Consider the following 23,549-nt stretch of genomic DNA (forward strand, 5'->3'; position numbering starts at 1 on the left):
AGGTTCTCTCTCTGTATTATAAGGGTCTGTAGCTAGCTGTGTAGCAGGTTCTCTCTCTGTATTATAAGGGTCTGTAGCTAGCTGTGTATCAGGTCTCTCTCTGTGTTATAAGGGTCTGTAGCTAGCTGTGTATCAGGTCTCTCTCTGTATTGTAAGGGTCTGTTGCTAGCTGTGTAGCAAGTCTCTCTCTGTATTGTAAGGGTCTGTTGCTAGCTGTGTAGCAGGTCTCTCTCTGTATTGTAAGGGTCTGTTGCTAGCTGTGTATCAGGTCTCTCTCTGTATTGTAAGGGTCTGTTGCTAGCTGTGTATCAGGTCTCTCTCTGTATTGTAAGGGTCTGTTGCTAGCTGTGTATCAGGTCTCTCTCTGTATTGTAAGGGTCTGTTGCTAGCTGTGTATCAGGTCTCTCTCTGTATTGTAAGGGTCTGTTGCTAGCTGTGTAGCAAGTCTCTCTCTGTATTGTAAGGGTCTGTTGCTAGCTGTGTATCAGGTCTCTCTATGTATTATAAAGGTCTGTATCTAGCTGTGTAGCAGGTTCTCTCTCTGTATTATAATGGTCTGTAGCTAGCTGTGTAGCAGGTTCTCTCTCTGTATTATAAGGGTCTGTAGCTAGCTGTGTAGCAGGTTCTCTCTCTGTATTATAAGGGTCTGTAGCTAGCTGTGTAGCAGGTTCTCTGTATTATAATGGTCTGTAGCTAGCTGTGTAGCAGGGTCTCTCTCTGTATTATAAGGGTCTGTAGCTAGCTGTGTAGCAGGTTCTCTCTCTGTATTATAAGGGTCTGTAGCTAGCTGTGTAGCAGGTTCTCTCTCTGTATTATAAGGGTCTGTAGCTAGCTGTGTAGCAGGTTCTCTCTCTGTATTATAAGGGTCTGTAGCTAGCTGTGTATCAGGTCTCTCTCTGTATTATAAAGGTCTGTATCTAGCTGTGTAGCAGGTTCTCTCTCTGTATTATAAGGGTCTGTAGCTAGCTGTGTAGCAGGTTCTCTCTCTGTATTATAAGGGTCTGTAGCTAGCTGTGTAGCAGGTCTCTCTCTGGTCTACTCCCAACACTCCCTGGATCATACAGTAGAAATGGAATGAATGGAATGTTACAAAGCAATATGTACAAAATGGCTTATTTAAAAAAAAAAAAAAAATCATGAAAGGAAGTTTCTTCTGGTGTATCAGTTGGAGCCTTTGTACTGTTCAAATCCATGTTCTGCCTATCCTGCCAACTAGGAAGTGTGTCCACCTGCCTCATCCTGTCCACTTACCTCCAGGGCCTTGTCTGAACTCCGCCTAATTATCTCAATGTAGGGGAAACACTGGGAGGGCTGTGTTCTGTTGGCCGGGGGCCTGTTTCAGTGCCTCCAACAGTACCTCTGTGTCATTAGATTGTCGCTGTGCCCCAGCTCAAGGTTGCTGTGTCTTAGAGGTGTGTGCCAGGTCGGAAGCAGGGTGCTGGCTGCTTCTCTGGCCAGTGCTGGGGCAGGTGTAAGGAGGCCTGCATGTCTAGTGTTGTAGCCAGCGCTGGGGCAGGTGTAAGGAGGCCTGCAGGTCTGGTGTTGTAGCCAGCGCTGGGGCAGGTGTAAGGAGGCCTGCAGGTCTAGTGTTGTAGCCAGCGCTGGGGCAGGTGTAAGGAGGCCTGCAGGTCTAGTGTTGTAGCCAGCGCTGGGGCAGATGTAAGGAGGCCTGCAGGTCTGGTGTTGTAGCCAGCGCTGGGGCAGGTGTAAGGAGGCCTGCAGGTCTGGTGTTGTAGCCAGCGCTGGGGCAGGTGTAAGGAGGCCTGCAGGTCTAGTGTTGTAGCCAGCGCTGGGGCAGATGTAAGGAGGCCTGTAGGTCTGGTGTTGTAGCCAGCGCTGGGGCAGGTGTAAGGAGGCCTGCAGGTCTGGTGTTGTAGCCAGCGCTGGGGCAGGTGTAAGGAGGCCTGCAGGTCTGGTGTTGTAGCCAGCTCTGGGGCAGGTGTAAGGAGGCCTGCAGGTCTAGTGTTGTAGCCAGCGCTGGGGCAGGTGTAAGGAGGCCTGCAGGTCTAGTGTTGTAGCCAGCGCTGGGGCAGGTGTAAGGAGGCCTGCAGGTCTGGTGTTGTAGCCAGCGCTGGGGCAGGTGTAAGGAGGCCTGCAGGTCTGGTGTTGTAGCCAGCGCTGGGGCAGGTGTAAGGAGGCCTGCAGGTCTAGTGTTGTAGCCAGCGCTGGGGCAGGTGTAAGGAGGCCTGCAGGTCTGGTGTTGTAGCCAAGGGGATCACAGGGTGGAGGTGTGGGTGGTGGCCAAAACCTCCAGACTAGAGCCAAAGGTCAAGGATGCTCTCATTGGCACCCTATTCCCTATATAGTGCACTACTTTTGACCAGGGCCCATAGGGAATAGGGTGCACTACTTTTGACCAGGGCCCATAGGGAATAGGGTGCACTACTTTTGACCAGGGCCCATAGGGAATAGGGTGCGCTACTTTTGACCAGGGCCCATAGGGAATAGGGTGCACTACTTTTGACCAGGGCCCATAGGGAATAGGGTGCACTACTTCTGACCAGGGCCCATAGGGAATAGGGTGCACTACTTCTGACCAGGGTCCTGTTCTCTCACAACCATTTTGTGTTGGATTTTGAACTTCGGCAAAAAGAGTTTGGTCCTAAATCAGACTTTCACTACTTGATGATTTTGACAGATATTAACAATAGACATGATGAGAATCACAGTAGTATGTTTATCTCCTATTGTGCTGTTTCTGGTTCTGAATACCCAAATACCAGGCATTGTTCTGCATCAAAAAGGGGCTTAGGTGGTTGGCGTGGCAGGGGGGCGTGGCAGGGGGCGTGGCAATGGGTGTGGCAGGGGGCGTGGCCAGGGCGTGGCAATGGGTGTGGCAGGGGGTGTGGCAGGGGCGTGGCAGGGGGTGTGGCAATGGGTGTGGTCAGCCCATCGCATGGCAGAAATGTTGAGATCATTTTAGAGGCCCTCGTCTTTACGGTATATAGGCATGACTAGTTCTGTTAAGAGATCAGAAGGACTAAAAGGAATTAAATAGTTGAGTGTTTTTTCTGAAATTGGATGAAAATCTGTTTAATAACAACACAGAGCTTCAGTAATGGCTGAGTGAAGAACGCCTGGGGATGTGGGAAATGGGTGATCAGCTGTCCCTCTTAGTTCCCCCTCTCATCATGTGTCTGCTGGGAAGTGGGCTGCCTATACAATGCGTCACCAGAGAATCGACTTCTCTAAATTGAAAACATATATCATTTTCTGTCACTTGATTCTGCAGAGAGAAAATAAAAAAAGCCAGATGTAAACCACAAGAGGTTGGTTTGAATCAGTAGAAGTAAAGAACAAGCTACTTAAGGCCGGAGAAATCTAGTGGCTACATTGACTGTTTGTTTAGCGAATGGGTCTGGACTCAGAACATGTTCTGACACACTAGTTCTAGCGTGGACTCATGTTGTCGTGTGATTCCGTTGTGGAACGTGCGTTGGCGTGTTTGCAGAACGCTGATGAAAACTGAGACGTGTTTGTCAATCTCGTCATTGCATCCATCCAGACTCCGACACTGTGGCTGCCTGTGTCAGTCTGGGGGTGGGCTCTCAATCAGAAATATCAGACCTCATAATGACCATGCTGTATTCACAAATGCATTTTAGTATGGCTTGTGATTTAGAGATTACAACTGACTAGCCTGTATCATGACTGACTAGCCTGTATCATGACTGACTGGCCTGTATCATGATTGACTAGCCTGTATCATGATTGACTAGCCTGTATCATGACTGACTAGCCTGTATCATGATTGACTAGCCTGTATCATGACTGACTGGCCTGTATCATGATTGACTAGCCTGTATCATGACTGACTGGCCTGTATCATGATTGACTAACCTGTATCATGACTGACTAGCCTGTATCATGATTGACTAACCTGTATCATGACTGACTAGCCTGTATCATGATTGACTAGCCTGTATCATGATTGACTAGCCTGTATCGTGACTGACTAACCTGTATCATGACTGACTAGCCTGTATCATGATTGACTAACCTATATCATGACTGACTAGCCTGTATCATGATTGACTAACCTGTATCATGACTGACTAGCCTGTATCATGATTGACTAGCCTGTATCATGACTGACTGGCCTGTATCATGACTGACTGGCCTGTATCATGACTGACTAGCCTGTATCATGATTGACTAGCCTGTATCATGACTGACTGGCCTGTATCATGATTGACTAGCCTGTATCATGACTGACTGGCCTGCATCATGATTGACTAACCTGTATCATGACTGACTAGCCTGTATCATGATTGACTAACCTGTATCATGACTGACTAGCCTGTATCATGATTGACTAACCTGTATCATGACTGACTAGCCTGTATCATGATTGACTAGCCTGTATCATGATTGACTAGCCTGTATCATGATTGACTAGCCTGTATCATGACTGACTAGCCTGTATCATGATTGACTAGCCTGTATCATGACTGACTGGCCTGTATCATGATTGACTAGCCTGTATCATGATTGACTAGCTCTGGGGTGATGTTTCCCCTAGCAACAGATTTAATATGAGCCTCCCCCAAATCCTAACCTTAACCATGAGTGGAGGAAATGCTAAACTGACCCCAAATGAGCGTATAGGGACAACTTCACCCTACACCCCATGACACAGCTCTGTCAACACTGGTTGGCTCACCTTTGTATTAATCTCTCCTACAGGTGGTCTCTCTGGGGAAGAACGCCCGTGGATACCACTACATCCTGTCTAACCTGGTGAGTCAATATACAGTACCAGTCAAAAGTTTGGGCACGCCTACTCATTCAAGGGTTTTTCTTAATTTTTTACTGTTATCTACATTGTACATCAAAACTATGAAATAACACATATGGAATCATGTGGTAACCAAAAAAGTGTTAAACAAATTAAAATATATTTTAGAATTAATATTCTTCAAAGTAATCACCCTTTGCCTTGATGACAGGTTTGAGCAGTTGGCATTCTCTCAACCAGCTTCATGAGGAATGTTTTTCCAACAGTCTTGAAGGAGTTTCCACGTATGCTGAGCACTTGTTGGCTGCTTTTCCTTCACTCTGCGGTCCAACAAATCCCAAAACCTCTCAATTGGGTTGAGGTTGGGTGATTGTGGAGGCCAGGTCATCTGATGCAGCACTCCATCACTCTCCGTCTTGGTCAAATAGCCCTTACACAGCCTGGAGGTGTGTTGGGTCATTGTCCTGTAGAAAAACAAATGATAGTCCCACTAAGCCCAAACCAGATGGGATGGCGTATTGCCGCAGAATGCTATTGTAGCCATGCTGGTTAAGTGTGCCTTGGATTAAAAAAAAAAACTCAAAGTGGTACCAACAAAGCTGAGGTGCAGTTAACTCTAATTAACTTATCCTTGGCAGCAGAGGTAACTCTGGGTATTCCTTTCCTGTGGCGGTCCTCATGAGAGCCAATTTCATCATAGCTTATTTGAGCTGTTCTTGCCATAATTTGGACTTGGTCTTTTACCAAATAGGGATATCTTCTGTATACCACCCCTACCTTGTCACAACACAACTGATTGGCTCAAACGGATTAAGAAGAAAATAAATTCCACAAATTAACTTTTAAAAATGCATTCCAGGTGACTACCTCATGAAGCTGGTTGAGAGAGTGCCAAGAGTGTTCAAAGCTGTTATCAAGGCAAAGGGTGGCTACTTTGAAGAAACTAAAATCTAAAATATATTTTGATTTGTTAAACACTTTTCTAGTTACTACATGATTCCATATGTGTTATTTAATAGTTTTGCTGTCCTCACGACTATTCTACAATGTAGAAAATAGTCAAAATAAAGAAAACCCTTGAATGAGTAGGTGTGTCCAAACTTTTGTCTGGTACTGTATGCAGATGACAGTCGAAAGTTTACATACACCTTAGCCAAATACATTTAAACTCAGTTTTTCACAATTTCTGACATTTAACACTTGTAAAAGTGCCATGTTTTAGGTCAGTTAGGATCACCACTTTATTTTAAGAATGTGAAATGTCAGAATAATAGTAGAGAAAATGATTTATTTCAGCTTTTATTTATTTCATCACATTCCCAGTGGGTCAGAAGTTAATTTACGCTCAATTAGTATTTGGTAGCATTGCCTTTCAATGATTTAACTTGGGTCAAACGTTTCGGATAGACTTCCACAGGCTTCCCACAATAATTTGGGTGAAATTTGGCACATTCCTACTGACAGAGCTGGTGTAACTGAGTCAGGTTTGTAGGCCTCCTTGCTTGCAAATGCCTTTTCAGTTCTGCCCACAAATGTTCTATAGGATTGATGTCAGGGCTTTGTGATGGCCACTCCAACACATTGACTTTGTTGTCCTTAAGCCATTTTGCCACAACTTTGGAAGTATGCTTGGGGTCATTGTCCATTTGGAAGACTTAACTTCCTGACTGATGTCTTGAGATGTTGCTTCAATATAGCCACATAATTTCCCTTCCTCATAATGCCATCTATTTTGTGAAGTGCACCAGTCCCTCCTGCAGCAAAGCACCCCCACAACATGATGCTACCACCCCTGTGCTTCACGGTTGGGATGGTGTTCTTTGGCTTGCAAGCCTCCCCCTTTTTCCTCCAAACATAATGATGGTCATTATGGCCAAACAGTTCTATTTTTGTTTCATCAGAGCAGAGGACATTTGTCCAAACAGTACAATCTTTGTCCACATGTGCAGTTGCAAACCGTAGACTGGCTTTTTTATGCCGGTTTTGGAGCATTGGCTTCTTCCTTGCTGATCGGCCTTTCAGGTTATGTCGATATAGGACTCGTTGGACTCGACATTGCTTTTTCCTAATATTTCTATGTATCATTATTCCATTATTTTACTTTATAGATATTTGGGTATTGATAAATATTACTGCAGTGACAGAGCTAGGAACACAAGCATTTCTCTACACTCAATAAATCTGCTAAATTCCTAGAAACAGTAGGCCAACCTTTCTCAATTTTTCTCAATATTTCCTTGATTCCTTGCCTCCTATTTCCTTGCCTCCATCTCAAAACGCATTGGAGAAGAACGTCATTGGGGAGGGACATAGTGACATCTAGTTTTCATGACAGTACTTTTCAACCATTTGGATATAGTGTCTGATCTCCTGTCATCAGAGGGATAAAGTGGAAACTTGTAGTTTCAGGTTGACTCCTGTATTATTAAGATGAGAGCATGGGCCAGCCCTCTCCTTTCCTCTCCCCCCCTCCCATTCCCCTCCACTCTCCTCTCCTCTCCCATTCCCCTCCACTCTCCTCTCCTCTCCCATTCCCCTCCACTCTCCTCTCCTCCCCTCCCATTCTCCTCTCCTCTCCTCTCCCATTCCCCTCCACTCTCCTCTCCTCTCCTCTCCATTCCCCTCCACTCTCCTCTCCTCTCCTCTCCCATTCCCCTCCACTCTCCTCTCCTCTCCTCCCCTCCCATTCTCCTCTCCTCTCCCATTCCCCTCCACTCTCCTCTCCTCTCCTCTCCTCTCCCATTCCCCTCCACTCTCCTCTCCTCTCCTCTCCCATTCCCCTCCACTCTCCTCTCCTCTCCTCCCCTCCCATTCTCCTCTCCTCTCCTCTCCTCTCCCATTCCCCTCCCCTCCACTCTCCTCTCCTCCACTCCCATTCTCCCCTCCTCTCCTCCACTCCCATTCTCCTCTCCTCTCCTCTCCTCTCCTCTCCTCTCCTCTCCTCTCCTCTCCTCTCCTCTCTTCTCCTGTCCTGTTGTTCTCTCTCCACTGTGTCTCTGACTTTAAAAGCCCCCATTATGCACAAGTCACGGACACATGCCCTTGTACTCCATAACACGACGCTGTACTCTGAAACTAGCAATTTGACCATGAAAAGAAAGCTCACTCTGACATGACTCCAGGAGGCACCGTGTAATTTGACGGCAGTTGGAGCCGCCGGCTTGTCAGAATACATTACAATACGTTTGATTCTCAGGGCGGACGGACTGAGCCGTCAACCAGGGGAAAACGTGCTGTTGTGTTGTTGTACCATATCTTAATTCCGTTGCGCAGTACTGTATGTAGAAGAGACACTGTTCACATCATCTTGACAAAGAAACATAGGCCTCCATTTTATTATGGCTGAAAATAAAATGTTATTCCTTTCTGTGACTATTGACTACCTTGTAGGGTCTAATACTCCTCACTGAGTTAAATTGAGTAGCTAGATTTATGACATCCTTCCTCGTGCAACATTCAGGGAGGAGGTTTTCAAATCTCAAAACACACTTTTAAGGTGATTCCTTTAACATTTTCTTGGAAACTTTATGCTTTTGGACCCTGAATTCCCTCTGTTTCTCTGTCTCTATCTCTCTCTGTCTCTCTCTGTCTCTCTCCCTGTGTTTCTCTCTCTGTCTCTCTCCCTCTGTTTCTCTCTCTGTCTCTCTCCCTCTGTTTCTCTCTCTGTCTCTCTCCCTCTGTTTCTCTCTCTGTCTCTCTCCCTCTGTTTATCTCTCTGTCTCTCTCCCTCTGTCTCTCTCCCTCTGTTTCTCTCCCTGTCTCTCTCCCTCTGTTTCTCTCTCTGTCTCTCTCCCTCTGTTTCTCTCTCTGTCTCTCTCCCTCTGTTTCTCTCTCTGTCTCTCTCCCTCTGTTTATCTCTCTGTCTCTCCCTCTGTTTCTCTCTCTGTCCCTTTCCCTCTCTCCCTCTATTTCTCTCTCCCTCTGTCTCTCTGTTTCTCTCTCTGTCTCTCCCCCTGCCTCTCTCCGTCCATCCCTTCCCCCTCTCTCTCTGTCTCTCCCCCTGCCTCTCTCCCTCCATCCTTCTCTCCCTGTCTCCGTCCATCCCTCCCTCCTCTCTCTCTGATCTCAGGGTTTCTCCAATGTGAGCTTGGACAAGGTCTTCCTAGGCGGGGCCAACATATCAGGCTTCCAGATAGTGAGCCCTGAGAACCCCATCGTTCAGCAGTTCCTACAGCGCTGGGAGAGACTGGATGAAAGGGAATTCCCAGAGGCCAAGAACACCCCGCTCAAGGTATCTACTGCAGGCTACAGAACAGCAGCCAAGTCTTTCATGATGTACTGTTATGTATGCAAAACTGAATGTATCCATCTCTTCTTTTGGATAGAGAGCTCTCCCTCCTGTCCTTCTCCTCTCAGCCTCTGTCACTCTCGCATTCTCTTTCTTCTCCTCTCTTCTCACTTTCGTTTCCTCTCCTTCTCCTCTCTTCTCACTTTCGTTTCCTCTCCTTCTCCTCTCTTCTCACTTTGAGTTTCCTCTCCTTCTCCTCTCTTCTCACTTTCATTTCCTCTCCTTCTCCTCTCTTCTCACTTTCGTTTCCTCTCCTTCTCCTCTCTTCTCACTTTCGTTTCCTCTCCTTCTCCTCTCTTCTCACTTTCGTTTCCTCTCCTTCTCCTCTCTTCTCACTTTCATTTCCTCTCCTTCTCCTCTCTTCTCACTTTCATTTCCTCTCCTTCTCCTCTCTTCTCACTTTCGTTTCCTCTCCTTCTCCTCTCTTCTCACTTTCATTTCCTCTCCTTCTCCTCTCTTCTCACTTCATTTCCTCTCCTTCTCCTCTCTTCTCACTTTCGTTTCCTCTCCTTCTCCTCTCTTCTCACTTTCGTTTCCTCTCCTCTCCTCTCTTCTCACTTTCGTTTCCTCTCCTTCTCCTCTCTTCTCACTTTCGTTTCCTCTCCTTCTCCTCTCTTCTCACTTTCATTTCCTCTCCTTCTCCTCTCTTCTCACTTTCGTTTCCTCTCCTTCTCCTCTCTTCTCACTTTCGCTTCCTCTCCTTCTCCTCTCTTCTCACTTTCGTTCCTCTCCTTCTCCTCTCTTCTCACTTTCGTTTCCTCTCCTTCTCCTCTCTTCTCACTTTCGTTTCCTCTCCTTCTCCTCTCTTCTCACTTTCGTTTCCTCTCCTGCTCCTCTCTTCTCACTTTCGTTTCCTCTCCTTCTCCTCTCGTCTCACTTTCGTTTCCTCTCCTTCTCCTCTCTTCTCACTTTCGTTTCCCTCCCTCTCCTCTCTTCTCACTTCTTTCGTTTCTCGCCTTCTCCTCTCTCCTTCTCTCCCTCACTTTCGTTTCCTCTCCTTCTCCTCTCTTCTCACTTTCGTTTTCCCCTCTCCTTCTCCTCTCTTCTCACTTTCGTTTCCTCTCCTTCTCTCTCTCTCTCTCACTTTCGTTTCCTCTCCTTCTCCTCTCTTCTCACTTTCGTTTCCTCTCCTTCTCCTCTCTTCTCACTTTTCGTTTCCTCTCCTTCTCCTCTCTTCTCACTTTCGTTTCCTCTCTCTCCTCTCTTCTCACTTTCGTTTCCTCTCCTTCTCCTCTCTTCTCACTTTCGTTTTCCTCTCCTTCTCCCTCTTCTCACTTTCGTTTCTCCTCTCCTTCTCCCTCTTCTCACTTTCGTTTCCTCTCCTCTCCTCTCTTCTCCTTTCGTTTCCCTCCTTCTCCTCTCTTCTCACTTTCGTTTCCTCTCCTTCTCCTCTCTTCTCACTTTCGTTTCCTCTCCTTCTCCTCTCTTCTCACTTTCGTTTCCTCTCCTTCTCCTCTCTTCTCACTTTCGTTCCTCTCCTTCTCCTCTCTTCTCACTTTCGTTTCCTCTCCTTCTCCTCTCTTCTCACTTTCGTTTCCTCTCTTCTCCTCTCCTCTCTTCTCACTTTCGTTTCCTTTCCTTCTCCTCTCTTCTCACTTTCCGTTTCCTCTCCTTCCTTCCTCTCTTCTCACTTTCGTTTCCTCTCCTTCTCCTCTCTTCTCACTTTCGTTCCTCTCCTTCTCCTCTCTTCTCACTTTCGTTTCCTCTCCTTCTCCTCTCTTCTCACTTTCAGTTTCCTCTCCTTCTCCTCTCTCTTCTCTCTTTCGTGTTCCTCTCCTTCTCCTCTCTTCTCACTTCCCTCCGTCTCCTCTCTTCTCACTTTCATTTCCTCTCCTTCTCCTCTCTTCTCACTTTCGTTTCCTCTCCTTCTCTTCTCTTCTCACTTTCGTTTCCTCTCCTTCTCCTCTCTTCTCACTTTCGTTTCCTCTCCTTCTCCTCTCTTCTCACTTTCGTTTCCTCTCCTTCTCCTCTCTTCTCACTTTCATTTCCTCTCCTTCTCCTCTCTTCTCACTTTCGTTTCCTCTCCTTCTCCTCTCTTCTCACTTTCGCTTCCTCTCCTTCTCCTCTCTTCTCACTTTCGTTTCCTCTCCTTCTCCTCTCTTCTCACTTTCGTTTCCTCTCCTTCTCCTCTCTTCTCACTTTCGTTTCCTCTCCTTCTCCTCTCTTCTCACTTTCGTTTCCTCTCCTTCTCCTCTCTTCTCACTTTCGTTTCCTCTCCTTCTCCTCTCTTCTCACTTTCGTTTCCTCTCCTTCTCCTCTCTTCTCACTTTCGTTTCTTCTCCTTCTCCTCTCTTCTCACTTCGTTCCTCTCCTTCTCCTCTCTTCTCACTTTCGTTTCCTCTCCTTCTCCTCTCTTCTCACTTTCGTTTCCTCTCCTTCTCCCTCTCTTCTCACTTCGTTTCCTCTCCTTCTCCTCTCTTCTCACTTTCGTTTCCTCTCCTTCTCCTCTCTTCTCACTTTCGTTTCCTCTCCTTCTCCTCTCTTCTCACTTTCGTTTCCTCTCCTTCTCCTCTCTTCTCACTTTCGTTTCCTCTCCTCTCCTTCTCCTCTCCTTCTCACTTTCGTTTCCTCTCCTTCTCCTCTCTTCTCACTTTCGTTTCCTCTCCTTCTCCTCTCTTCTCACTTTCGTTTCCTCTCCTTCTCCTCTCTTCTCACTTTCGTTTCCTCTCCTTCTCCTCTCTTCTCACTTTCGTTTCCTCTCCTTCTCCTCTCTTCTCACTTTCGTTTCCTCTCCTTCTCCTCTCTTCTCACTTTCGTTTCCTCTCCTTCTCCTCTCTTCTCACTTTCGTTTCCTCTCCTTCTCCTCTCTTCTCTTCTCACTTTCATTTCCTCCTCCTTCTCCTCTCTTCCACTTTCGTTTCCTCTCCTTCTCCTCTCTTCTCACTTGTTTCCCTCCTTCTCCTCTCTTCTCACTTTCATTTCCTCCCTTCTCCTCTCGTTCTCACTTTCGTTTCCTCTCCTTCTCCTCTCTTCTCCCTTTCGTTTCCCCTCTCCTTCTCCTCTCTTCTCACTTTCGTCCCTCCTCTCCTCTCTCTCTCACTTCGTTTCCTCTCCTCTCCTCTCTTCTCACTTTCATTTCCTCTCCTTCTCCTCTCTTCTCACTTTCGTTTCCTCTCCTTCTCCTCTCTTCTCACTTTCGCTTCCTCTCCTTCTCCTCTCTTCTCACTTTCGTTTCCTCTCCCTTCTCCTCTCTTCTCACTTTCGTTTCCTTTCCTTCTCCTCTCTTCTCACTTTCGTTTCCTCTCCTTTCTCCTTCTCCACTTTCGTTTCCTCTCTCCTTCTCCTCTCTTCTCACTTTCGTTCCTCTCCTTCTCCTCTCTTCTCACTTTCGTTTCTTCCTTCTCCTTCTCCTCCTCTCTTCGCACACTTTCATTTCCTCATCCTTCTCCGCTCTTCTCACTTTCGTTTCCTCTCCTTCTCCTCTCGTTCTCACTTTCAGTTCCTCTCCTTCTCCTCTCTTCTCACTTTCATTTCCTCTCCTTCTCCTCTCTTCTCACTTTCGTTTCCTCTCCTTCGCCTCTCTTCTCCTTTCCTTCCTCTCCTTCTCCTCTCTCTCACTTTCGTTTCCTCTCCTTCTCCTCGCTTCTCACTTTCGTTTCCTCTCCTTCTCCTCTCTTCTGCACTTTCGTTTCCTCTCCTTCTCCTCTCTTCTCCTTTCGTTTCCTCTCCTTCTCCTCCTCTTCTCACTTTCGTTTCCTCATCCTTCTCCTCTCTTCTCACTTTCGTTTCCTCTCCTTCTCCTCTCTTCTCACTTTCGTTTCCTCTCCTTCTCCTCTCTTCTCCCTTTTCGTTTCCTCTCCTTCTCCTCTCTTCTCACTTTCGTTTCCCTCTCCTTCTCCTCTCTTCTCACTTTCGTTTCCTCCTCCTTCTCCTCTCTTCTCACTTCGTTTCCTCTCCTTCTCCTCTCTTCTCACTTTCGTTTCCTCTCTTCTCCTCTCTTCTCACTTTCGTTTCTTCTCCTTCTCCTCTCTTCTCACTTTCGTTTCCTCTCCTTCTCCTCTCTTCTCACTTTCGTTTCCTCTCCTTCTCCTCTCTTCTCACTTCGTTTCCTCTCCTTCTCCTCTCTTCTCACTTTCGTTTCCTCTCCTTCTCCTCTCTTCTCACTTTCGTTTCCTCTCCTTCTCCTCTCTTCTCACTTTCGTTTCCTCTCCTTCTCCTCTCTTCTCACTTTCGTTTCCTCTCTTCTCCTCTCTTCTCACTTTCGTTTCCTCTCCTTCTCCTCTCTTCTCACTTTCGTTTCCTCTCCTTCTCCTCTCTTCTCACTTTCGTTTCCTCTCCTTCTCCTCTCTTCTCACTTTCGTTTCCTCTCCTTCTCCTCTCTTCTCACTTTCGTTTCCTCTCCTTCTCCTCTCTTCTCACTTTCGTTTCCTCTCCTTCTCCTCTCTTCTCCCTTCTTCTCCTCTCAGTATATCACTCCCATTCTCTTTCTTTTATCATTTCCCTCCTTCCCTTCCTTAACGATGGATATATTGATAGGCAGATGTGAAGCAAGGTTATAGCACAGCTTCAATGTACATCTAATTAAACAATGATCAAGGAAAAAATGGGTTTGAAATTACACTTAATTGTCCCCCATGATGAAATGGGGGAAGGAACTGTGGAACTGTCTCTGTCCGTTAGCACATTTGTACGTTAGTCACACGCAACATCACAGACAGCACTGGCTCGATTTTCACAAAACTTGGGTGAATGATGCGTCTTGTCATAGAGAACCGGTATTTACAACAACACACTGATTGTCCCAAGGAATTCACTAAAATGTATATATCAAATCAAATTATATTTGTCAGATGCTTTGTAGCTTTGTAGTAACCGAAAGGTTGCAAGTTCAAATCCCCGAGCTGACATGGTACAAATCTATCCTTCTGCCTCTGAACAAGGCAGTTAACCCACTGTTCCTAGGACGTCATTGAAAATAAGAATTTGTTCTTAACTGACTTGCCTTGTTAAATAAAGGTTAAAAAAAAGATAAGATAAAAAATCCAATACAAACTGAACAAGTAACACGAGGAATAAATACACAGTGAAACAAATAACAAGTAAAAATGAAATGGCTATCTATAGGAAGTAGAAAATAACATGTCTATATATAGGAAGTAGAAAATAACATGTCTATATATAGGAAGTAGAAAATAACATGTCTATCTATAGGAAGTAGAAAATAACATGTCTATCTATAGGAAGTAGAAAATAACATGTCTATCTATAGGAAGTAGAAAATAACATGTCTATCTATAGGAAGTAGAAAATAACATGTCTATCTATAGGAAGTAGAAAATAACATGTCTATCTATAGCAGGGGTGTCAAACTCATTTTAGCTCAGGGGCCACATGGAGGAAAATCTATTCCCAAGTGGGCCGGACCGGTAAAATCATGGTATATATATAACTTAAAAACAACAACTTCAGATTGTTTTCTTTGTTTTAATACGATCAACATAAAACATAAAGCTGGAGCCTGAGGACAGTGTGTCCACAATAGTACAAGCACAACATCACTATTAATCATAAAACACCAAGTTTATTTGAAAATTCTAAAGAAAAAGAACACACAATGCCTCAGTGATTCACATAAGTATATCAGGGTGTCTCATGCAGCACTTTAAGTGGGGTTGCATAGTTTATTTGACTCCTGATACCTGGCATCTTTTAGCTTTCACCAGCGCATCAATATCAGGCGTCACATCCTGAGTGGCAGCCAACTTCAGGATGTGATTCAAGTGCTTGTGCGTGAGCCTTGAGCGCAGCTTTGTTTTATTTATGCTCATTACAGAGAAAACTTGCTCACAAAGATATGTGGTTCCAAACATGCACAACAGTTTTGCAGCGAGGGCTGTCAAGTTGGGGTAACCTGGCAAGAGATTCTGATAAAATGTGTCCAAGCCAGCTGCGGCAAATTTGCCCTTCATATCCGAGTCACACTGCAAGTCTATTATTTCAAGTTGGATGCTGACGGGCAGATCAGAGGGATTCACGGTGAATGGCGAGCAAAAAACGTTGAAGTCCTTCTCCAGTTCACCAAAAATCTGAAAGCGTTGCTCAAACTCCCGTAACAGTGCCGTTATTTTATCTTTGAACCGCTTCATGTCTGCCACATGTTGGGTCGCGCACACATTTTTCAGACAGGGGAAGTGAGCTGCATCACCACCGGCGAGTTGCGTCTCCCACAATGACAGCTTCAACTTGAAAGAACGTATGCTGTCATAATACTGCGTGACGACTTTGTTGCGCCTTTGCAGCTGTTTGTTCAAGTTATTCAGGTGCTCTGTAACATCCACCATAAATGCAAGGTCCTGCATCCATTCTGCGGAATGAAATTCTAACACTGGTTTGCCCTTTTCTTCCGTGAACTGTTCAATTTCTTCTCGTAAATCAAAGAAACGCCTAAGCACAGCACCTCGGCTTAACCATCTTACCTCAGTGTGGTATGGCAGGCCATGGATGTGGTCTTTCTCTCTGAGAAGGCTGTCAAACTGACGGTGATTCAGGCTTCTGGATCGGATGAAATTAACAGTTTGGATGACCACCTTTATGACGTTATCCATCTTTAATGACTTGCAACACAAAGCCTCCTGGTGCAAAATACAGTGAAAAGTCCTCCATTTGCAGATTGCACTTTCTCTCTGAACTTTGTCACAACGCCTGCCTTTTTCCCGATCATTGAGGGCGCACCATCTGTAGCCAGGCTGACAGCGCGGGATCAGTCCACTCCGACCCTGTCCAGCGCGCCGACGAGTGCGGTGAAAATATCAGCTGCTGTCGTTGTATCTGTCATCAGCACCAACTTCACGAACTCCTCGGTGACGGTCAATGTGTCATCAACTCCGCGGATGAAAATGGCCAGTTGTGCAACATCTGTAATGTCCGTGCTTTCATCAATTGCAACTGAAAACCCAATAAATTACTTTACTTTTTGCTTCAACTGGCTGTCCAAATCCACTGAAAGATCGGAAATCCTGTCTGCAACTGTGTTTCTTGTCAGGCTGATATTTGCAAAAGCCTGGCGCTTTTCAGGGCACACAATCTCCGCTGCCTTCATCATGCATGTTTTTACAAATTCACCCTCACTAAATGGTTTTGAAGCCACTGCGATTTCATTAGCAATGAGGTAGCTAGCTTTCACTGCAGCGTCACTTATGTCTCGGCTGTGAGTAAACACAGACTGCTGTTTCTTCAGACCCGCCAACTGTTCATTCACCTTCTCTCTTCTCCGCTGTCCTTGAAAGTTGTCATATTTGTCGGCATGAAGACTCACATAGTGGCGACGAAGGTTATACTCTTTCAGCACTGCAACATGCTGTGAACACACCAAACATACAGTTTCCCATTCAATTCCATGATTAAATAGGAGGATGACCATTTTTCTTGGAACACTCTGCGTCCACTTTTCTCTTTTTTGACAGAGACATATTGGGGCAATGAGGGTGCCAAAGCACATAATGTTAAAAGTAGAACCCGTAATAAATATCGCGGGCAAAACAAAGTAGCTCATCCGGACTGGCTGCACTTGCTTGACCTACTTGCTCTGCTCCGTTATAAACGGTTTGCTTGCTTAACACAATTGCTATTGCGCCATCCAGTGGACGCAATTGGAACAGCAGTTTCTTTTATTGAAAAATTGCAGCTCATTTTTATACTTTACAAAATCAACTCGCGGGCCGGATTAAACCCCTTTGCGGGCCTGATCCGGCCCGCGGGCCGGACGTTTGACACCCCTGATCTATAGGAAGTAGAAAATAACATGTCTATATATAGGAAGTAGAAAATAACATGTCTATATATAGGAAGTAGAAAATAACATGTCTATATATAGGAAGTAGAAAATAACATGTCTATATATAGGAAGTAGAAAATAACATGTCTATCTATAGGAAGAAGTAAATAACATGTCTATCTATAGGAAGTAGAAAATAACATGTCTATCTATAGGAAGTAGAAAATAACATGTCTATCTATAGGAAGAAGTAAATAACATGTCTATCTATAGGAAGTAGAAAATAACATGTCTATATATAGGAAGTAGAAAATAACATGTCTATCTATAGGAAGTAGAAAATAACATGTCTATATATAGGAAGTAGAAAATAACATGTCTATCTATAGGAAGTAGAAAATAACATGTCTATCTATAGGAAGTAGAAAATAACATGTCTATATATAGGAAGTAGAAAATAACATGTCTATCTATAGGAAGTAGAAAATAACATGTCTATCTATAGGAAGTAGAAAATACATGTCTATCTATAGGAAGTAGAAAATAACATGTCTATATAGGAAGTAGAAAATAACATGTCTATCTATAGGAAGTAGAAAAATAACATGTCTATCTATAGGAAGTAGAAAATAACATGTCTATCTATAGGAAGTAGAAAATAACATGTCTATCTATAGGAAGTAGAAAATAACATGTCTATCTATAGGAAGTAGAAAATAACATGTCTATCTATAGGAAGTAGAAAATAACATGTCTATCTATAGGAAGTAGAAAATAACATGTCTATATATAGGAAGTAGAAAATAACATGTCTATATATAGGAAGTAGAAAATAACATGTCTATATATAGGAAGTAGAAAATAACATGTCTATCTATAGGAAGTAGAAAATAACATGTCTATATATAGGAAGTAGAAAATAACATGTCTATATATAGGAAGTAGAAAATACATGTTCTATATAGGAAGTAGAAAATACATGTCTATATATAGGAAGTAGAAAATAACATGTCTATATATAGGAGTAGAAAATACATGTCTATATATAGGAAGTAGAAAATAACATGTCTATATATATAGGAAGTAGAAAATAACATGTCTATCTATAGGAAGTAGAAAATAACATGTCTATATATAGGAAGTAGAAATACATGTCTATATATAGGAAGTAGAAAATAACATGTCTATATATAGGAAGTAGAAAATAACATGTCTATATATAGGAAGTAGAAAAACATGTCTATATATAGGAAGTAGAAAATACATGTCTATATATAGGAAGTAGAAAATCATGTCTATCTAAGTAGAAAATAACATGTCTATATATAGGAAGTAGAAAATAACATGTCTATATATAGGAAGTAAAATAACATGTCTATATATAGGATAGAAATAACATGTCTATATATAGGAAGTGAAAATAACATGTCTATCTATAGGAATAGAAAATAACATGTCTATATATAGGAAGTAGAAAATAACATGTCTATCTATAGGAAGTAGAAAATAACATGTCTATATATAGGAAGTAGAAAATAACATGTCTATATATAGGAAGTAGAAAATAACATGTCTATATATAGGAAGTAGAAATAACATGTCTATATATAGGAAGTAGAAAATAACATGTCTATATATAGGAAGTAGAAAATAACATGTCTATATATAGGAAGTAGAAAATAACATGTCTATCTATAGGAAGTAGAAAATAACATGTCTATATATAGGAAGTAGAAAATAACATGTCTATATATAGGAAGTAGAAAATAACATGTCTATATATAGGAAGTAGAAAATAACATGTCTATATATAGAGTAGAAAAAATGTCTATCTATAGGAAGTAGAAAAAACATGTCTATATATAGGAAGTAGAAAATAACATGCCTATCTATAGGAAGTAGAAAATAACATGTCTATATATAGGAGTAGAAAATAACATGTCTATATATAGGAAGTAGAAAATAACATGTCTATATATAGGAAGTAGAAAATAACATGTCTATATATAGGAAGTAGAAATAACATGTCTATCTATAGGAAGTAGAAATAACTGTCTAATATAGGAAGTAGAAAATAACATGTCTATCTATAGGAATAGAAAAAACATGTCTATATAGGAAGTAGAAATAACATGTCTATTATAGGAAGTAGAAATAACATGTCTATATATAGGAAGTAGAAAATACATGTCTATATATAGGAAGTAGAAATAACATGTCTATATATAGGAAGTAGAAAATAACATGTCTATATATGGAAGTAGAAAATAACATGTCTATCTATAGGAAGTAGAAATAACATGTCTATATATAGGAAGTAGAAATAACATGTCTATATATAGGAAGTAGAAAATAACATGTCTATCTATAGGAAGTAGAAAATAACATGTCTATATATAGGAAGTAGAAAATAACATGTCTATCTATAGGAAGTAGAAAATAACATGTCTATATATAGGAAGTAGAAAATAACATGTCTATCTATAGGAAGTAGAAAATAACATGTCTATATATAGGAAGTAGAAAATAACATGTCTATATATAGGATGTAGAAAATAACATGTCTATATATAGGAAGTAGAAAATAACATGTCTATATATAGGAAGTAGAAAATAACATGTCTATATATAGGAAGTAGAAAATAACATGTCTATATAGGAAGTAAAATAACATGTCTATCTATAGGAAGTAGAAATAACAGTCTATATATAGGAAGTAAAAATAACATTCTATCTATAGGAAGTAGAAAATAACATGTCTATCTATAGGAAGTAAAAATAACATGTCTATCTATAGGAAGTAGAAAATAACATGTCTATATATAGGAAGTAGAAAATAACATGTCTATATAGGATGTAGAAAATAACATGTCTATATATAGGAGTAGAAAATACATGTCTATATATAGGAAGTAGAAAATAACATGTCTATATATAGGATGTAGAAAATAACATGTCTATATATAGGAAGTAGAAAATAACATGTCTATATATAGGAAGTAGAAAATAACATGTCTATATATAGGAAGTAGAAAATAACATGTCTATATATAGGAAGTAGAAAATAACATCACAGACGGTAGGCAATTAAGGTCACAGTTATGAAAACTTAGGAGAGACCTTTCTACAGACTGAAAAAAGAAATATGCCCAAGGTCCTTGCTCATCTGCCTGAACGTGCCTTAGGCATGCTGCAAGGAGGCATGAGGACTGCAGATGTGGCCAGGAAGTAGAAAGTAGAAAATATCATGTATATATGTCCGTACTGTGAGACGCCTAAGCGCTACAGGGAGACAGGACAGACAGCTGATCGTCCTCGCAATGGCAGACTGTAACAACACGTGGATCGGTACATCTGAACATCACACCTGTGGGACAGGTACAGGATATCAACAAGAACTGCCCGAGTTACACCAGGAACGCACAATCCCTCCTTCAGTGCTCAGACTGTCCTCTATAGGCTGAGAGAGGCTGGATCGAGAACTGTAAGGCAATTCCTACCCGGACAATCACCAGCACAAACCCACCGTCGCTGGACCAGACAGGACTGGCAAAAAGTGCTCTTCACTGACGAGTCGCGGTTTTGTCTCACCAGGGGTGATTGTCGGATTTGCATTTATTGTTGAATGAATGAGCGTCACACTGAGGCCTGTACTCTGGCGCGGGATCGATTTGGAGGTGGAGGGTCTGTCATGATCTGGGGCGGTGTGTCACAGCATCATCGGACTGAGCTTGTTGTCATTGCAGGCGATCTCAACGCTGTGCTTTACAGGGAAGATATCCTCCTCCCTCATATGGTACCCTTCCTGCAGGCTCATCCTAACATGACCCTCCAGCATGACAATGCCACCAGTTACACTGCTCGTTCTGTGCGTGATTTCCTGCAAGACAGGAATGTCAGTGTTCCGCCATGGCCAGCGAAGAACCCGGATCTCAATCCCATTGAGCACGTCTGGGACCTGTTGGATCGGAGGGTGAGGGCTAGGGCCATTCCCCGCCTTTGTTCAGGGACACATTATTCAATTTCTGTTAGTCACATGTCTGTGGAACTTGTTCAGTTTATGTCTCAGTTGATGAATCTTATGTTCATACAAATATTTACACATGTTAATTAAGTTTTCTAAAAATAAACACAGTTGACAGTGAGTTTAGGAAGTAAAAAATAGCATGGCTATATATAGGAAGTAGTAAATAACATGACTATATATTGGAAATAGTAAATAGCATGTCTATACACAGGGAGTAGTAAACAACATGCATGTACATAGGAAGTAAAACATCAATTTTATATATAGGAAGTGGTAAATAACATGTTAATATACAGGAAGTATATAAACATGTGGGACGACAGTAAACATTTACTGTTGCCTTAACAACATGTGGGACAGTGCGATCGTTGTATCGATGTGTTTCAACTCTTCAGTGAAACTCTCAGAAGATCTCACAGGGCACTTTTGAAAAAACAAATGAATGAATGATGTATTGTTTGCCAACTACGTTGGTTAGTCTCCCATGATCTCTCTTGTGATTTCTGGAGATCTCTTGTGATCCCCCTGAACTCTCTTGTCCTCGGCAGTACACGTCAGCTCTGACCCACGATGCAATCCTGGTGATCGCGGAGGCGTTCCGGTATTTGCGGCGCCAACGCGTAGACGTGTCACGGCGAGGGGGCGCAGGAGACTGTCTGGCTAACCCTGCCGTGCCATGGAGCCAGGGCATCGACATCGAGAGAGCTCTCAAAATGGTAAGATAGAGATGGACAGAAAGAGGGACAGATGGGGAGGGAGGTAGAGAGAGAGAAGGATGGCAGTAGGGAGAAGAGCGGTAGAAGGAAGGAGGTAGGTAGAGAGGAGAGAGAGAGAGCGATAGACGGAGGAAGTAGTGAGAGAGATGGAGGTAGGTAGGTAGGTAGGGAGGAGAGAGAGAGAGAGAGAGAGAGAGAGAGAGAGAGAGATAGACAGGGGAATTAGTGAGAGAGATGGAGGTAGGTAGGTAGGGAGGAGAGAGAGAGATAGATAGATGGGGGAAGTAGTGAGAGAGATGGAGGTAGGTAGGTAGGTAGGTAGGTAGGGAGGTAGGGAGGTAGGGAGGAGAGAGAGAGAGAGAGAGAGAGAGAGAGAGATAGACAGACAGGGGAAGTAGTGAGAGAGATGGAGGTAGGGAGGAGAGAGAGAGATAGAGAGAGAGATAGAGAGAGAGACAGACAGGGGAAGTAGTGAGAGAGATGGAGACGATAAGAGTGAGACTTGTAAGATTGAGAAACCGAGACAGAGAAATGAAGAGCAAGTGCGATAGAGAGGGGGCAGATAGAGAGATAGAGAGCTATAGAAAGAGGGGGCAGAGAGAGAGATAGAGATCTATAGAAAGAGGGGGCAGAGGGAGAGATAGAGAACGATAAAAAGAGACTAATCTCCTCCTTCCTCTGCCTCCCAGATGTCCTCTCACAGACCTCTCACAGTGAAATTCTCTCCCCCTCAGCTCAGCTCTCTGAAATACAAAGAGACTCTCATTCTCATTAACATAAACCCACATATTTTATTAAAGCCTATCAGTTCCATCATTTGATTAACGCCAACGATTCAATCTCTGTGAATACCTGCCATTTCCTAATACCAGCCATTTCCAAATTTGATAATAACTTGGCTTTCTGTATTCCACGTTGTTCTGTGTGTTTTGATAATAACATGGCAGTCTGTATTCCACGTTGTTCTGTGTGTTTTGATAATAACATGGCTTTCTGTATTCCACGTTGTTCTGTGTGTTTTGATAATAACTTGGCAGTCTGTATTCCACGTTGTTCTGTGTGTTTTGATAATAACTTGGCTTTCTGTATTCCACGTTGTTCTGTGTATTTTGATAATAACATGGCTGTCTGTATTCCACGTTGTTCTGTGTGTTTTGATAATAACTTGGCAGTCTGTATTCCACGTTGTTCTGTGTGTTTTGATAATAACTCGGCAGTCTGTATTCCACGTTGTTCTGTGTGTTTTGATAATAACTTGGCAGTCTGTATTCCACGTTGTTCTGTGTATTTTGATAATAACTTGGCAGTCTGTATTCCACGTTGTTCTGTGTGTTTTGATAATAACTTGGCAGTCTGTATTACACGTTGTTCTGTGTGTTTTGATAATAACTTGGCGGTCTGTATTCCACGTTGTTCTGTGTGTTTTGATAATAACTTGGCAGTCTGTATTCCACGTTGTTCTGTGTGTTTTGATAATAACTTGGCAGTCTGTTTTCCACGTTGTTCTGTGTGTTTTGATAATAACTTGGCAGTCTGTTTTCCACGTTGTTCTGTGTGTTTTGATAATAACTTGGCAGTCTGTATTACACATTGTTCTGTGTGTTTTGATAATAACTTGGCAGTCTGTATTACACGTTGTTCTGTGTGTTTTGATAATAACTTGGCAGTCTGTATTACACGTTGTTCTGTGTGTTTTGTCTCTGTGTTTTAATGTCCCGCGGTGCAGGTCCAGGTCCAGGGGATGACGGGGAACATCCAGTTTGACAGCTATGGCCGGAGGTCCAACTACACTATAGACGTCTATGAGATGAGGACAGGGGGGCCCAAAAAGGTGCAGGCACTCACGTGCACATCCATCTACAGCGCTCTCTATAACTCCATACCGACACAGCTTTTAAATCTCATTTTGTTCAGAAATTGTCTACATCACAACAGGATGAACTTCAGCCAGCCGTTAGAGTTTAGTTCCTTATTTATTCCTGTCATTGGTAATGAATTATGACAGTTCTCCTATCTGACAGGTTGAGGATTTTTACGTACGTCTGTAGGAGCCAGCGGATGGATCC

At 43.0% G+C, this 23,549-nt stretch overlaps 1 protein-coding gene across 2 annotated transcripts in view; it reads left to right on the forward strand.

The window, feature by feature from the left end:
* gria3b (glutamate receptor, ionotropic, AMPA 3b) overlaps window positions 1-23,549 on the forward strand; it is a 195,054-nt gene that overhangs the window by 126,568 nt on the left and 44,937 nt on the right. For both annotated transcript variants that reach the window (XM_029722136.1, XM_029722132.1), the window contains exons 5-8: window positions 4,687-4,740; window positions 8,808-8,969; window positions 21,316-21,483; window positions 23,210-23,314. In XM_029722136.1, coding sequence (XP_029577996.1) covers window positions 4,687-4,740; window positions 8,808-8,969; window positions 21,316-21,483; window positions 23,210-23,314 — 489 coding nt within the window. The remainder of the gene's footprint in view (window positions 1-4,686; window positions 4,741-8,807; window positions 8,970-21,315; window positions 21,484-23,209; window positions 23,315-23,549) is intronic.

This window comes from Salmo trutta, chromosome 3 (assembly GCF_901001165.1).
Source record: "Salmo trutta chromosome 3, fSalTru1.1, whole genome shotgun sequence".
In the NCBI taxonomy this organism is placed as follows: domain Eukaryota; kingdom Metazoa; phylum Chordata; class Actinopteri; order Salmoniformes; family Salmonidae; genus Salmo; species Salmo trutta.